Consider the following 17,253-nt stretch of genomic DNA (forward strand, 5'->3'; position numbering starts at 1 on the left):
TTTGAGCTTTTCTCTTTTTCTGATTTGCCAAAACTAACCCATGCTTTTACTCAAAACCTCCTTTGATAATAGCATTTTATCCAAGCTAGCCCACTTGAGGTTTGATGTTACAAAAAGTAATCATTGCTTAATCCATTCTTTGTTAGGAGGCTCTTGCTAAGTCCATATTTCCTTCAATGAAGAGAGAGTGCCTCTACTCAAAGGCATAATTCATCAACATCACTTGTGGGTGTTCCAACAAGATAAAAGAGTCAACCCTATACCAATCTGATGCCAATTGATGTGGCTTTACCAAAGAGTGTAACTTCATTGCGATTTCTCGCCAAAGGATTACTAACTACTAACTAGTAGGGTTTCTTAGCTCTATCTGCGAGTTTGGAATGCCGGCCCTCAAGCATCTCTAACTACACTTTGGGATGCCCGCCCTCCGAACTGCACCTACAAGAACAAAATAGTACGAAAGGGACTCCAAAGTTATTCAGAACTTGGCTCAAGTATAATACGATCTGCACAAAAGGATAGGGTATTGTGCACACTACTCAAATTCGACCATCATGAAGAACATGCTTGTAAGGGGAAGATGGCTCTTAGCTTGCTTGTAAGGGTGGGTATTTTCACTTTTGTTGTTGCATGCCCTCGGCACAGGTTCCAAAGCCAAGACTGTTTACGACTCGCAAAAATAAGCACATTCCCACTGCGTCGCGCGCAATTATCTTCACTTAAGGAGCGGTAAATCATACAAACGATAGAGCGCATCTTCAGAGTCAAAAGACTGAAACTAATGAGAGGGATGGCTCGTTCTGCACGAGAGACCATCCGTCCATGGATTATCATCTCCTACATTACTCTGTTGATGTCTTAAAACACGTATCTGCTTTTGCTGGGCATACTGATCATAGGAGGCCGTATCTTAGCTTGCTCTGCCCACGGAGTCCTTGTTCAAAATGCAGGGCACTAAGCTCGTACCTTACATGTACAGGCACTTTACTTCAAGACCGAGAAAGAAAGAGGAACCTGGATAGCACAAACCAGGAATTAGCAGAGCAGTTGACTAATTATTGTCGAATTCTCATTCTCCACAACAGAGCACCTAGCGATGATATTTCATGCTCCATTATGCTCCTCATCATTGCCCATTGGACAAGGCTGTTAAAGTGAGAAATGGGGGAATCGTTCATGGCCTTTACAATTCCTGCATAATAGCATGAATGGCTGCATTTTCCTGGATTTGCTGATTATGTGTTCACTATGCGAGTGAACTTCCGTCGAATTGTTACGTGTATTTGCTCTTTATAAATGCATCATTTCCGTCCATAAAAATGGATATACCGAATTGGGAGCCAATGTTTCCTACCACGTAACAAGAACAACAATATATAGACACCGATACTATGTCTAAAATTAACATAAGGAGTCTATTCAGAAACACTTCATCAAGGTGTTCAATAAATTGAAATGAATGGTGGGTGGTTGACAGGCATCTATCTGGGGGCTAATGAATTCTTACTCTTGCCTTTCATTCTTATAAGCTGGTAAGAACGGAAAAATAGAGGTGAAATGGAAACAATTTTCCATGGCAGCGTACCTATGTATTTGCTCACCAACTAAAGCATTTACAAGAATGAAAAAATGAAGAGCCGACCTGATCAAATATGAGCAACACAGGCGCTCCTATGTGGTGGAAACGTGAATAGCAAACCTGATTGCTTATGTCTGATCTGGCCGACACTGGAGTTAATAAACCGAACCCTCAATGGAAGGATTTGTACATTCAATCTCGAGAGGCTTGCATTTTTTGCCACAATTTTGCGCTTTGCTCTCCATGGACTCTTTTTCACCTGATCGTACTCCAGCCATTCCACACAAAATTGAAGTCCAGATGTATGGTCTGACTCTCTCTATACGTCTCTCTCATAAGTCCTTAGCAACTGTTTCTGGAGCCCTATAGCCCCATGGATTTTTGCTCGCCCAGTTCCACTGATCTCTGCACATCTCATCTATCCCGTATCGAGCTCTACCAGAATAAAATGCAAACCATTAACTAAAATATGATGACCCAGAGCAAAAGAATCAAACACAACGCCAAGTAAGCTTACTTCCATTGGAGCTCTCTTTCAGCTTTCTCGGTAGAGGCATAGATTTCACAACAATCCCCTGGTCGTCGATCTGCAAAGCGAAGAGCTATCTTCTGCTAGCAAGCAAGCAGCAGTTTAGTTTTTGAAGTCGTCGGCTCTCTAATTCACAGTTGGGTGCCTTACGAAGCCAGACAAGCTTTCAGTTACCTTTCCACAGGCCTTCTCAAAGGCAGTAACCATCTCCAGAACAGATGTCCCTCGTCCTGTACCTAGATTGTATGCTGTACAACCTGCACAATAAATAAAAAAGAAATAGTTAAACACAGCTTCTTATTCTTGGATGCTTGAACAAATGCATTGAGAGTGATGAATGCAAGCCTAATGTTTTACTTCCATTCCAAAAGTGCCATCAAAGCAGACGTTTAAAACTTGAAGTAGGATGGTTCTCAGTGCCATTAAATTAATATATCTGCAAAATGCATACTTAAGTAATGTGCTTCCCTTCCCCTCCCATTAATAGCTTGACAAACACTTTGGATCCAGCAAAACCATGATTTTAAAGCATCACACCAGTTTGGTTCGCAAAGTTTACAGCCTTGCAAAAAGAGTTCCGTTTAGCTCCAATTTAAATGATAAAACACCAGGCAAAAGACTTACCAATGTCACTTGCAGTATAAAGTTTTTGGAGAGCTGCAACATGACCAAAGGCTAAGTCCATGACATGAATATAATCACGTACCTGCCAGAACTGGCATATGTCAGAGCAATTCGGAAAATTTCAACTAAAAAATGGCAGATGATGGAAAAAACACCTGCTTCTCACTAGAGTTTAAGAAACATGCAACCACATGACATTTAGTTGAACTATTTTGACAACCATAGCCACAAATAAAATCAAGTCAGTGCCACAAGCTCTGACACCCGTATTAGTTGAACTACAAGCTCTTTCTCTTTATCCAGCTTTCCAAGATTGCATCGTTACGTGAGCACCCTGTACAACGTAGTATGCTTAACAGCTATAAAATTTGCTTATTTCCAAGACTCGACATTTCAATAAAGTGGAAAGACCAAATACTTGAAACTGAATTTTTAGAAAACTACAGTCATGAACACACACAGTTAAAGACAAGCTGAGGGAGCTGAAGACACGCAAAACACCCCCACCCCACTTTTTCCTGAAGTTACTCTTCAATCCAAGTCTATAAAGATTGAGCTCAGTTATGATCAACTTGAGAGTGGGGAAAGTACAGCTCACTCTTGTAGACCATGTAAAGATGTAGAAATGCACAAACCCTGACACACACAAAGTTATGATGCACCAAACAAACCAGTTACTTAAAAATTGGAAAGTACAAAAGAAGGAAGATCTGTGAAACTGAGAGGCAGTGGGAGCAAAAGAAAGCGACTACTGAATACGGAAAGAACTGAACAAGAAAGCACAAATACATGAACTCAGAGAATGAGATAACAGGCCATGGAACCCATATATCAAAGCATGGGCACAATGAGTACAAATCACATAGGGAGTAGATGACCACCAGAGTGTCCCCCAATCTCCCTCTCTCCAACAGGATGCACATGTGCTATAGATGATATCTAGGAGGAGGAGTACTATAAAGGCAAAAGATGGCCAAAATGGCAGCAAATCGGCCACTCTGAAGGCACCTACAGTGGCAAGTCAGTCAGTCTAAAGCAGCCCCACCCATCGAGAGAGATGAGTTGCTCATATTGGCTAAAATGCACACCTAGCTGGCCATTTAAGTGCCCATAATTCCATTGCATAACCCATGATGTAAAAAGCTGACAAGATCAGCATCTCTTCATAGTTGTAGAGTTGTACATCAACATGGCCTCCTTTACAACATCAGTAGACTCAAACAAGATAATCTACAACTGGCTGTAGAGGGTAAGAGCCCACATGGTCAATGGAGCCTCGTACATGAGTTGGAGATTTGACCATACTTTCAGAGATGTGCCACAGGAGGTAATGGCCAGAAGAACTTCCTTCGAAATACTGAGGCACCAAGTATGCAATTAAGGATGGCTTCCTCAAAGTTTTCTTTGTCACAATTGGATGGAAGAGAAAAGGATCGTTAGGGATGAGACGTAGAGTGTAAAACAATATACGAAATTTGCTTTTGCATAAACTAAGCTTCCATCACCACACTCTAAGTTAGCAATTAGGGCCTTTAAGCTTGTCATCGAAGTTACAGCATCAAGGAGCCATTGATTGATGAAAAGAAGAGAAGATAAGGGTTTTGAGAGAATACCTGCACCACTTATGGTTAATAGATACACAATCACATGTTCAATGTTCAAGCAAAAAATAGCAGTTCAAAATGAAGCAAGCAACAAGAAGTGAAGTGAATGTGGTGACTTTAGGCACAACCACCAACACACATGAACCTGCCTTAAGAGTGTAAATTAGATTGAAATACCACCAACAATCAAAATGCAAATTAGGAAAGGGTCAAATAAGGTTTGACAACTGCTGAACAGCTCTTTGTCATGCACCATTTTATGAATAGTACAATCGCTTATTCATCTAAGAATAATGTATGGTATGTAGATTCACATGCCTCTAACCACACGACTTCTCATGGAGAGTGGTTTAGAGAGATGTGCAGTCCAAAGTCTCCAGGCTATCTTGAGACACGGGATGATATAACCCATCCCAGTACTCACATTGGAAATGTTCCCTTCAGTATGCAAGATGGTAAAACAAAGTGCTTGGTTGATGTACTGCATGTACCAAGCATAACTAAGAACCTAGAGTTTCTCTTGGTTAGATAGTGGAACAAGGATTGTGATGACTATAAGGAAGAGGAAAGACTTTGTTGTGATCTCCTTCTTTGTCTTGAAGTAGAATGGGTCCTTTTATGTGATCCACTTTGCCTCCTAGAAGTAGATGGGCTTTTGGATTGGCTTCTTTCTTTGTTGTGGCTTTGTTTTCTAGAAGCTAATGAGCTTCTTTCAACACTCTCTTAGATCATGATGGTCACTAACAATAAAATGTATGCAATGATGGAGAACACACAGCCCCTAGTACATATAGTATATGTGACCATACCACAGCAATGATTCCAAGACTCCAAGTCGCAACTCCCAATCTAGAAGACATCTAAAGAAGAAGCACTAAGTCAATGTTGATTATACTCAAAATCTCGATCATAGAAAGTGAAAATAGTTGAATCTCTATGTCTTTCATTAATGTCTGATGGAAGTACATCATAACCATGTATTACTTGCCTTCAACTAGACTACCAAAGTGTCCCTACCTATGGGAACAAACTAGGAGCCAAACACCACTCACTTTCTAAATCTCCCATCATGGACCAAAAAGTCAAGGCAACTCCAAGATTTAAATCACCAAACTATGTCAATGCATGTAGAAAACCTTCTTGAGGATCCACTGCATCATACAATCTATAGTAGGCAGGACCATACTCGACAACCACTCCCTCACAATCATCTCTCTCTAGCCCCATGATATGTGAGGACAATCTATAGTAGGCAGGAACATACTCGACAACCACTCCCTCACAATCATCTCTCTCTAGCCCCATGATATGTGAGGAGCATCACTCCCCTACTATAGGATAGGGATATCCATGTTTCATGCCAAGTCAAGCAATGGAGGATAATAGGCATCGTGGTAGAGGAGATCAGGGAATGCCAGAACTCACATAAGCACATCCACCACATGTTGGTCCAACCCATCCATACACCATAGGAGAAGTCAATTTTCACGTCTGACACAGAACCACCATTTGAGTTGGTCCAAGGAGTCAAGAGTCAAAGGAGCATCCATCTGCCCATAGCCAAACAAAACTAGCCATTGCTACCAAAGAATATAATAACCCTCTCTGCATTAGTAACCACTATCAATCAAGCAGCAAGATCACCACAGTAGAAGAATGACACCATCTCATCTACACAATATAAAGCCACCGAAAAGCAGCCACCAAGAGAAATCGATGAAGCATGCTAGTAACCACCAACCTCCAAAGACAACTCTAAGAGCACCAAAGATGCATAATGAATCGCAAGTCTTGAAACATAGTCAGAGTAAAAGGCTAGGAACTTGCAATTCCAAACCAAAGACCAAGCTTGCAATTGCAAACCAAAGACCAAGCATCCTCCAAGCTCTAAAAGAAAGCCTTAGAATATCAAGGTTCGGCCACGGTGAAGAAATCTCATGCCACTCACATAGAAAAGTCCCTAAAAAAGATGATCACTAAGAAAAAAGAGAGAGTAAGAGATACCTAGGGTACTCATAGTCAACCAGCCCAAACAAGCAAGAGTTCCAAATTCACAACACAATTCACATACACAAGCAATAGAAAAGACAGAGATTGGAAGCAAAACTGAAGTGTAGGAGTAGTCACAACAACCAACACAATAGACCCCCTCTATAGTTGAAAATGCAAAATACAAAACACAAAACACAAAAGCGTACATGTAATTAGGTCAACAAAAACGTAAAATATATCACAATCTGAAACCATCGACGAGCAAGATGTAAGATCCTTGACTCTCAAACAATGAAACAATGAAAGACAGAATAGAGGGACTCAAACAATGAATGAACAGGCAATGGAATCCTTAGCAGAATACAAGAGATGTACCATTCAAACCGCACAAGTGAATTGCATGTGTGGTGACCAGCAGTACCTCCAAACTCCCTCTCTTGAAGTGGATGTGATCCGATGTAACAAGAATTGAGTGAAATATATATAGACTCTATACCCAAGACAAATGAGCTAGCCCTAAATGGGCTATCCAGCTCCCCATAGAGGTGCCCAAGAGAAAGTCTAATTAAGAGCCTAGCACCCATGAAATGTACACCACTAACACCCACACTCCAAGGCATTATCCTCTCTAAGGCACCTTTCAAGAGATCTCTTAATTACAAAAGACACAAATTCGCTAAGTAATTGACTATACAAATCAATTAAAAAGGATACAAGTTCTTTCTCTGCTATATTATGAGACCTCAAATTAGGATCCACGGATGTGCATTTCATGTGGGATGCATGTTTATACCTGCACCAAGTTGAGATGTAGTAATTCTCTAGAGGCAAGGGAGGATAGGATATGTCACGAGCGCCAGTTGAAGATGAAGATATAGGAGCACTACCTATGGAGATGCCTTGCCTAGGATAATTGTGACAATCTGAAGATCCGCATTATCATCTCTTGCCTTTGAGCCTTGACTGATCTGCTACATGCTGGGTTTGATCTGTTGGAGACCAGACCTGATCCTACTAGAATTGTAATGCACCAACTATACCCATTGTACACTTGGCAAGGGTCATGAAACCTGCAAAGAGACTTGAAAGGACACATGCTGGCTGATGTGAACTTACTGATCTGATCCAAGAAGACACATGTGCATGAGTACATCTAGGAATGATCTCAGCCTAAAGCATCAGACTGAATATTTACCAAATAAGTGACATCAGTCCTATCTCCTGTGTTTCCAGGCACAGTCAGTTACACAGTGCAAATTCTAGATCTGTCAAGCACATCCAGTCTAATGGACTTCTACAAATTCTAATCAGACTTACATGAGTGTACTTAAACCAAGGACTGGTAAGAATAAAATTGCCTAAAGCTAAAGACAAGCAATATGATAGCTGAGAGATGTCATATGTGATGAGGATCGCTGTGTTGGAAGGAGAGAAGCTGACAACATGGTTGGACTAACAAAAGATAGGGAGCCTGAGAATGGAAAATGTGGCATGCTTAATTATTCAAACTATGAAAGTGCCTCCTGTTCAGTGCATGGTATTGAGTTGCCAACATTTACTTGTCAAGTGAAGTCGCAAGTAGAATGACTCTCAAAAGGATGGAGCCACAGTAACAGTTCATCCTTATCAATTGGCTTGACCGATTGGTTGTGAAACTGTTCAGACATTCACAGTCTGAAGCTGCCGTATCACTAGTGCAAATACTTTGCATGTATAGTGCAAGTATCAGCTATCCCAATCACATGTAAATAATTGATGTAAACCTTTAGCCATCCTTCCATTTTTTGAGGTCCACGTAGAAAATCTCGAATAATCATTTCTCCTATGGCAAAGAAAACCACACTGCCTTCAATGACAGAGAGAGTGGAGATGATGGTTTACACATCTACCACATATGGCATCGTGCAGCTCCAGTCCGTGATCCATGCACCCTTTTGCCCACTCTTGACATACAAGACTGTTTTGCCACTATTAAAACAACCTGTTGAGAAAGCCTTTGGCAGCTAGCAGCCTCTCTCCCAACATCTTTTAACATTTCAAAAAGACCTATGACATTCGGGTGATGCCGGTAACCCCCAGGGCCTGACTGTGCACTTCTTTCCTACAAGACAAGTTCTTTAAAACTTTGAAGGAAAGATACTTACCAACACATCACCTACAACTGTGCATGTATCCATCAGTTGACATTTCAGCATGCTCAATATAAAATCATGAAGGTTTTGATTATTAGCAATTGTTAGCAATAGTATAGCTTACCCCAGTACCATCTTTTGTGGGATAATCATTTCCAAACACAGTCAGTTCACTGCGCCTGCCAACTGCCACTTGTTGCACAAACGGCATAAGATTATTTGGAATGCCTCGAGGATCTTCACCAATCAATCCACTGGGGTGAGCTCCAACTGGGTTAAAGTAGCGTAAAAGAATAATCCTCCATTCTGGATCTGCTTTTTGCACATCCCGCGCTATATCCTCAACAAACAGCTGCAAAAGAATGGATTGCCACTTAGCTTGGGAAAAGAGCCAGATCAGGAAACTGTAGTTTTATTTCACATGAGTACCTTGGTTCGACCATAAGGATTTGTAGCTGACAATGGTGACTCCTCTGTACATGGAACTGTCTTTGGTTGACCATAGACTGTAGCAGATGATGAAAATACAAGCTGCAAGAGTCTTAAAACTTATCAGATTTTTGTGGAAGTAAGGCAATTGCCATCCGCGGAAAAATGATGAACTCTGCTAATGATATTTATGAGTATCCCATAGATAGTATTTAATAGCTAATTGCCTAGAAAGAGTACAATAGCAATGCAAAGGAACCTTGCCTTCTTACAGCCATGCTGACTCATGACTTCCAGCAAGTTGAGCGTGCCTGTAAGGTTGTTGTCATAATAATACAAGGGCTTAGCCACACTCTCACCCACAGCTTTCAGCCCTGCAAAATGAATAACAGCATCGAACCTGCACCAATGCAAATATTGCAGTAAGACCTGGGAGTGTATAAATGTCAACAATCCACCCTCTACTGTTATCTTTCACATGAGCAGAGTAATTTGAAAGATATTTCATCACAGCTATGAGAGTTAAGTAATAACAATATCTTTTTCAAGGATAACAAATCTGCTCATAAGGGACCACAAGAATCTTGTGTGTCCAATGTAGAGAGATTATTACTTGGCCATAGAAAACACCTTCTCCAGTGATTCATTGTTCCTCAGGTCAGCCTGCAAAACGTCATTCTCCAATTAAGCAAATATAAAAGCTGGTTGTCTTTATGTGAGTAAGAAACCGTCCAAGTTTCATTCGATGTACCTTGTAAAAGAAAAGGTTACGACCATTTTGCCCTGCTAGATCTGCAATTCTGTGAAGCGACTCCTCTGAAGAATTGTTGAGGTTGTCAATTACCACAACCTTGTAGCCTTCTTTTAGAAGCTGTAGTGCAGTATGGCTACCTATGTAGCCTGCACCTCCAGTGACAAGAATGGTCTTCAGCTGGCCAGCACATCCCGTGTTCTGTCCAGGCTTCTGATGAGCAGCACCCCCAGAGCCAAGAACAAACTTTGAATGGTGATGTGCACCTGAGCCATTTGCCATTTCATGAATGGCGTGGTTCATAATGGTACCAAGACGACCACTTGTAATCCCAATGAAATGTAGAAGTCGAAGCAATATTGTCAGAATGCAGGCCAGCTAAGGCGACATCCAGGAAGTGCACAGAAGTGTGAGAGGAAAAAGACTAGGGTAAGAATTGCAGCCTGTGGGGGATGGATCAGGTATTCATGTGCAGAACAAAAGTTGCGGGGAGGAGCACCCAGGGGAGTTATCACAAGACGGCTAATGAATCGAGCCGTGAAGAGGAAAAGGCAGCTTAAAATGGAGTTTTCTGATAATTCTGATAACAGAATGAGAGCAAAGCCCATTTTTCTCCTCCTGTCTCCATTCTGTGTATCCCGGCTTCTTACTTCGCAGAAGAAGAAGAAGAAGAAGCCGGGAAGGGAACAGGTCGTAATTTTGTATCTTCCTTTTTCACTGGATTTCCCCTCGTTTGATGCTCATCCCGTCCTGTGAGGCCTCCTTTTATTGTTCGTGGCTTCTTCGAAGACAAGCAAGGGGCAAAATGGAAGGAAATGGGACAGAAGTTACTTTCAACTGTTTCTCCGTGCAGGCATTCTTATTCGGCGCGGATGCTGATCTCCGGCTTAGATAGAGTCACAAGCAGGGCCAAGAAACGGAGGAGACGAAGGAAGAAGGAAGCAAGAGATCAGGAAATGGCGATGGCAAGCAATGAAGGAAGGCGTCTTACCTCCGCGTGATGCAGGAGCAAGCGAGAGGGGCTGCCCTTTTCGAGCTTTCTTCTTCTCCCTCCTCGTCCTCCTCCTGTCTTCTTCTTCTTCTTCTTCTTTCCCTGGTCGACGAATGGCACCGCGGTCGTTGAGAGCGAAGCAAGCCTGGCCAGTAAGCCTTGCCTTCTTTCCCCGGGGCCCGTACTTTTTATTTTATTTGATTATTTTGCCCTTTTTTAAAAACCCCCCATTAACCCCATTTTTAAAAATGCCAAAGAAAAACGCCCACGCTCAAATCAAAAGGCGGTACGCATCGCGACGTGGATTTCCCCTCCTTTTGCTCCACCTTTTTTCCGACGTGGCATCTCAGATCTCGTTATCGGCAGTTCTCCCAATAGACCTTGCCTCGATGGCTCCCCCTTCCAACGCTAAAGGAGAACCTTTATATTAAACCCCCTAAAATTATAATAAGCCTTTGAAATTAAACGAAACCTTGCTGCTTGCTATTCTTCCAGAACTTTAATTACCAAGACCTTTTAAAAGAACGGTTATTCAGCTAGCTTGTCATTTATTTATTTATTTATTATCATAACACTTTCTTTGCACTTGTGCTCCCAACCCACGTCTCTACAACATACACAAAACCTACACATGCCCACACACACTCTCTTTTCTTTTTTCTTTTCTTTTCCCCAATCACCATTCTTGACTTTCCTCCCCCCCCCCCCCCCCGCAAGCTTTTCACACTTCCCCACCTCCTCGGTAAGTTTTGTTCTTGTAGAAACTGACACCTCCCATAACTCCAGATCCTTGCCAGCTCCTATGAACCTTGATGTTTAAGCAACCACCAATTGTTTTTAGAACCCCAAAGTAGTTTGACTTGTCTCAACTTCAATGTTAAACCTATATTTCAATAGCCTTGAGTATAATAGAAAGTTGGCATTACAAAGGCTCAAGTATCAAGGAGCTTCAGAAGTTTGGGATTGGTGTCAAAATCAAGCATCAATAACCGATGCAAAGTTGGTGCAAAGTCCCAATTTTTGTAAATTGAAATCTATACATGGTGGAAGTAAAAGTCTTCTTTGTTAATTGTGTAAAACCTACAAATATTCCACTTGTTTATCATTAATTGGTTTCATTGTCCTTTTAATCAGTTATAGCAAAGCTTGAAATCTTAGCCATGTTCATCATGGTTGTTGATTGTCCCATCTATAGGACATATGTCTGCTTTGTAAAATCATTGAGGGTGAGCTCAAATAGTTCTAGTATATTAGATTAGTTGATGTTGATACCCTAGCATGTTGGACAATATAGCAAGGAGGAGATATGTTACAAAGAGCAATACAAGCATTTGAGAGATGGCATATTCTTAGATAGCTAACTTATTTATTGAATGATAGGCATATGATGCTCTTGTTAAATTCCATCACTTGCATGGTTTACCATTTTACATTCTCTTGGGGGGTGGGTATATCACACTCACATTTGTTGTGTTTGGAAGAAGTACTCTTTTTGAACATATTTCAAATGGCCCTAGGTCCATTGGGAAGAAGTACCTTTTTTGGCCACATAATGCCCCTAGGTCAATAAGAACATTTGACTAGCCAAATGACATGAGAGGAATGCCATTTAACTTTATTTTGCCTTGTATATAGAGACTCCACAAATAATATTTAGGTTTGCATCCATTGTTTTTTAGAAAGGAGGACTTTAAGTTTCATCATGTGGCACTTGAAAGTTGACTACATGGATGAAATGGTTGAGGGTAGCACATGGTTTTACACACAAACCATGATACCATTGGTGCTTAACATGCCTTTTTAAAAGCTCGAGACAAAGTTGCTTATTGCTTATTTGAACCTTCAATGGCAACATTTTTCCCTTTATGACTTTTTGATTCATGATATTTTTCTCAAAGTAATGTGTTGTGCTCATAATAACTCTGTGTGAATGTGGTCTTCCTAAACATTTACCACTTAATCATCACACTTTGCTACCAAGCTGCTCTGTCAACGAAAATCCATAATTGAAACAAGTTGAAATTTCAACATGGCATACCTTTAGTAAAGGAGAGGTGAAAACTTTTGTGTTCATTACAATGAAAAGAATATGAAATACATTGAAGTTGTTGTGGTGTCTTAGCACGGAAATAAGTCTTGTAGATAGTGCAAATAACCCCAAGAGTAGCCTTGGAAACTTCTTAAGAGGTGCACATATAGAATAAAGTTAATTCAACTAGTAGTAATAGCTCTTGCCATATTAAAGGGATGAGATGTAGAGTGCCATACAAATGTTGTGTCTAATGCTCATGTGTATTGTTGGCCACATTAGAAGGTGCATGCAACTCTTCAAGCATGCTTGTTAGGCTATCATTGAGCTCTTTATCAACATCATTTAGCATAACGAACTCCTTGTTCTACCCAAAGTTGGTGTATTGGTTTGCTTGAGTGCTCATAGTACTATTGTATTTGTGTTATTTGGTGGGCTATAAAAAGTGTCACATTACCTTGTAGCAACCTTGTGCTTATACCACCATGAAGTTGATGCATTTGAAAAGATTAATATAGTATATATCTCAATGAAAATGTTATTATATCTCGATAGTGATGTGTGTGAACACACTTAGGAATGTCGAGACTCTTTTTTCCTCTCTAGGAGGTTTTTTTTTCGCTGGTCTTATATATGTACTCATTTACTTTAGTACATACTTAATCTTGTAAATCTTCTCTATTGATACCTCTCAATACACTTTTTATTATGCTCTCTTATGCTTCTTCTTATCGTGTGCGTACATTCCTACAATCCTAAATCCAACAATTGGTATCAAAGTGAGCTTCGGCCTCTTGGGCAAAGTCATCAACACCCTCTGCTTGATTTTCTCCGATTCAAATAAGATTCTAGCTCATTTCAACCTATGTTTATAGTATTGCTAATATGTACATGTTATTTCATCCTTTTATGTGCAAATTTTTTATGAGAATTTCTATAGGTAAGAGCCCTTAGAGTCTTCTTTGTGTTGTGCTTCATGGCATAAGTTGGTTTTGTGCACATTTTTTGCTATACCACAACATTTGCATCACATGTAATTAATGGCTATGGCTAGCATTTACAATGATATATTTCCACGTGTTTTTTTACCGAGAACAAGTTGGATGGAACTAACTATCCATCGTGGGTAATTATGATGTGTAGTGCATTGGTTACAAAAGGGTTTTTGAACATTGTGCATGGATTTCAAGTATATCCTAGTGGTGTTTTGGAAGTTGCTAGTATAGCAAAAACATGTGATGTAGAGATGTTAAAGGTTCTAGTTCTACTCTAGTTAATGCTAGAGCACCACCACCATGTGCTCCTGAGCAAATTCATCGAGATGGCAAAGATGCAAATACTCATGACTTGATTGCATTATCTACTATTTCATTATCTGCTAAACATATGATGATTCAACACATTCGCTCATGTAAGAGAGCTAAAGATACTTGGGATATACTTTCACATTTGTGTCAAGGAAGAAATGAGGCCTATGTTGCTTGCTTGCATAAATAATTAGAGAGTGCACATATGGATAAAGATGACTCTATGGACAATTTTTTTACAAAGATCAAAGATCTTAAGGAGTTGTTGATTATTACGTATGAGATTTTGTCACATAATTCACTTACCAAAGTTTTGCATCTACTCTTTGTTTGATGATGAAATGCAATATGAATGCTTTGTCATTTGATGAGTTAGTTTTTGTCTTGTTGTAGGAACAATCTCGACAAATAGGTCCATTATGCACGTTGCAAAATCAAGCTTTTGTGCCTAGTCAAAAAAGTGAACAAAAAGCTACATTTTCTACTAGCCAGTAGAAATCTACCAATGTTGTTCGAACAAAGAATGCTAATAATGGTGAGAAGAGAAATGGGAATAAAATCGATTGGAGGTATTGTAAGGCAAAAGATCATGCTATTAAGGATTGTTGGCCTAAATTGCATTTGAAAGAGGCTAAGAAGAAAGAGGTAAGTATGATCATCGCATATGGCTCTTCTAAATTAGAATCTGCAAATGTTGTGCAATACACAAAGTGGGCATTTGGTGCATAATGTTACTTCTCAATGCAATCTGTTTACTTTGCTTGAGTCTACCCATAAATGCATTACTATAACATGTTCTAATACCTCCTTGTATCACTTTAAAGGAGTCAGTAAAACTAGGTTGATTATTGTTAATGGCAATACTTTCACACTTACAAATGCTTTATGAGAGATCAATAAGAATTTGATGTAAAATTTTGCACTTGCTAAGATTGGCTTGATTGTGAAGTTTGTTGATGACAAATATGCAGTTCACGATCTCTTATGTGTTGATACAATTATTATATGTGATTCATTATGTAGAGGGTTGTACAAGCTCAATAATTATGGTAATATGTGGAAGACATGGCATCGTAGTGTAACATGCCCGCTCCTCAAATCGCGGGACACGTCTTAGCAGTCCATCGAGAGATATATCCAGAAGATGCCGCCCGGCACTCCCAAGGAACGACACGGGGTTTGCCAACTAGGGTCTTTCGAGACTTGCCCGCAATGGAACTAATCCGGCCATTCCCACTAGGATCGACCTGAATTCCGGGTTCCTAATCAACATTGTCTAAGGTCATAGACCGACTTTTTCCTAACATTTCCTGTTAACATCTCCTTTGAGGAAAGCTCTCGGCTAACCGAGACCACTCTTCCGTAGGATAGACCCATTGGTCACATCCACCACGCTTCCCTCGAGGGTTGTTTTAGTTATCTAATTACCTACCACGTTATGCTTGACACATAAAAGCAGCTTCCTTAATTAACCCGTTAGTCACAGGTTCCTTTACGTAATTTAGGCCACAGATATGAAGACAGGTTAAAACAAGATCAAACACTCTCTTAACTTATATTTGGATTAATGTGTGTCTCCTACCCATACAGGAGAATTAAGTGCTCCTTTCTGCCTCCGCAAAAAAATCATTCCGTCTTCCGGCAATAAGACCCGAAGGTTTATCCTTCCAAGATTCCACCTTGTAACTAGTATCAAGGCCTCGAGATCCCATCTCGAGTCACGTAGAACACTTGTGTAGGGCCCGGAGGCATTGGGATTTACGGCCAGAGCCCCCACTGGCACCCAAGCGCCCTCCTACACCAAGTGATTTCCACGGAGAGACCTCTCGCGGCGGGTTCGGTCCACAATCTCGGTGCTGATTCACAACCCCCTTGGTTAGGGTTTGGCGGTTCGCGGGGGGTAGCTAGCGCCATCCTTCCTTAATTATTCCTTTAGGAAATCAACCACAACTGAAGCAACCAGCATAGTAACAATTTCTAGGGAAAACATCCCTTTCATTTCCAATCAAGAAAATATCATTTTCTACATCAAGCAATCACTTTGCTTATAAACCACTTGTCCTTAGTAGGATCTCCTCTTACCAAGGCAACCAGCCAATTCACTTAGAAATATCCTTTTCAAAACAACCAAGCATAAGCCTTGATCAACATTCCATTTACAGTCAGCTTACTAGCCTAGCTTAAACTAGGAGGGTATCCACTTCCAATAATCTAAGACAAGATCATTAAAAACAACTCACAAGCACGTGTGTTTAATCACTCAACTTCTTTTGAATCTCTCTTCCCCTTGGGTTTTATCCTAGGGTTCCAAGTTGTGAATCCTCGATTTCTTGCACGTCTTTTAACATACTTGATAATCTTTAAAACACATTAAATATATTGCAAGACTTGTCATACATTCTTTCCATCCTCTCTTAGTGCGATGCTATGCAGAATTTTGCCATCAAACTCATCTTCCGTGCACAAGGATCGTTTAATAAACTGACACAATCTACGATCCTTAACTCCCTTCACATTTAGTCGATGACTTTTTAATCCTAATATGCATGTATTTGTGTGGCTTAAGTACATGAAAGCCTAAAATTCCATGCATTTGTGCATTTGCATGCTAAAAATGGGAGCTATCATTTCATGTGTTTATTGTAATCACGGGCGCAAACCATGAATCCTACATAACCGTTCATGTACGGTGGAAGCCTATTATTTTATGTGAAATATTGAAAAAAACCTATCATTTCATGTGTGTAAACCTGGGCTTGATTAGTGTGTGCTGCGTTGGTCGTTCCGCTCATCCCTCTAGCATTACCAGTGGCTTGGATGCCTACGTTTCCCGCGACTTTCTTCTTGAGAGCCATTCGCCTCGCGGGGATTGGGCAGTGTGGACCTTGTGACAGGTCCAAGAGAGTGGTTTGGGCGTGGCTCCTTGCAGTTACCGACTCTCGCTTCTTTCTTTCTCCCTCCCTCTCTTCTTCTTCTTTTCACTTAATCTCCTACTCTTTCACTCTCTCTCCTTCTCTTCTTTCTCCACTTATTCTCCTACTTTCTCTCTCTCTCTCTCTCCCTCTCTTCATCTCCTCTTACTAACTCTTCTCCCTCTTCCCTCTTCCCTCTTCTCTCTCTTCTCTCCCTCTTCTCTCTTTCCTCCCTCTTCTCTTCCCCTTCTTTTCTTCTTCTTCCCTTCTTCTCTCCCTCTTCTCTCTCTTCGCTCTTCTTCCCCTTCCTCTTCTTCTCCTTCCCTCTTCTCTCTCTTCTCTCCCTCTTCTCTCTTTCCTCCCTCTTCTCTTCC

General features: G+C 40.7%; 1 protein-coding gene across 1 annotated transcript; it reads right to left on the reverse strand.

The window, feature by feature from the left end:
• Nucleotides 1-1,390: 1,390 nt before the first annotated feature.
• Nucleotides 1,391-10,777, reverse strand: LOC148029765 (UDP-glucose 4-epimerase GEPI48-like). Its single transcript, XM_087686088.1, has 9 exons — nt 9,641-10,777; nt 9,503-9,552; nt 9,154-9,289; nt 8,890-8,991; nt 8,585-8,812; nt 2,733-2,814; nt 2,283-2,365; nt 2,097-2,188; nt 1,391-2,014 (listed from the first exon to the last, which is right to left on the reverse strand). The coding sequence occupies exons 1-9, from the start codon at nt 9,941-9,943 to the stop codon at nt 1,912-1,914; spliced, it is 1,179 nt and encodes a 392-aa protein (XP_087542214.1). The 5' UTR covers nt 9,944-10,777; the 3' UTR covers nt 1,391-1,911.
• Nucleotides 10,778-17,253: the final 6,476 nt, after the last annotated feature.

The sequence above is a fragment of the Lygodium microphyllum genome, chromosome 10 (assembly GCF_053477565.2).
Source record: "Lygodium microphyllum isolate KBCC chromosome 10, Lygodium_microphyllum_v1.1.10, whole genome shotgun sequence".
Classification (NCBI taxonomy): Eukaryota; Viridiplantae; Streptophyta; class Polypodiopsida; order Schizaeales; family Lygodiaceae; genus Lygodium; species Lygodium microphyllum.

Excerpts from the sequence above, each read along its gene's own strand:
- LOC148029765 (XM_087686088.1), bottom strand. The coding sequence starts at position 9,943 with ATGAACCACGCCATTCATGAAATGGCAAATGGCTCAGGTGCACATCAC. Across the intron at positions 8,992-9,153 it reads GTCAGCATGGCTGTAAGAAG|CTTGTATTTTCATCATCTGC; the intron begins GCAAGGTTCCTT and ends AGACTCTTGCAG. Across the intron at positions 8,813-8,889 it reads ATCCTTATGGTCGAACCAAG|CTGTTTGTTGAGGATATAGC; the intron begins GTACTCATGTGA and ends ATTCTTTTGCAG.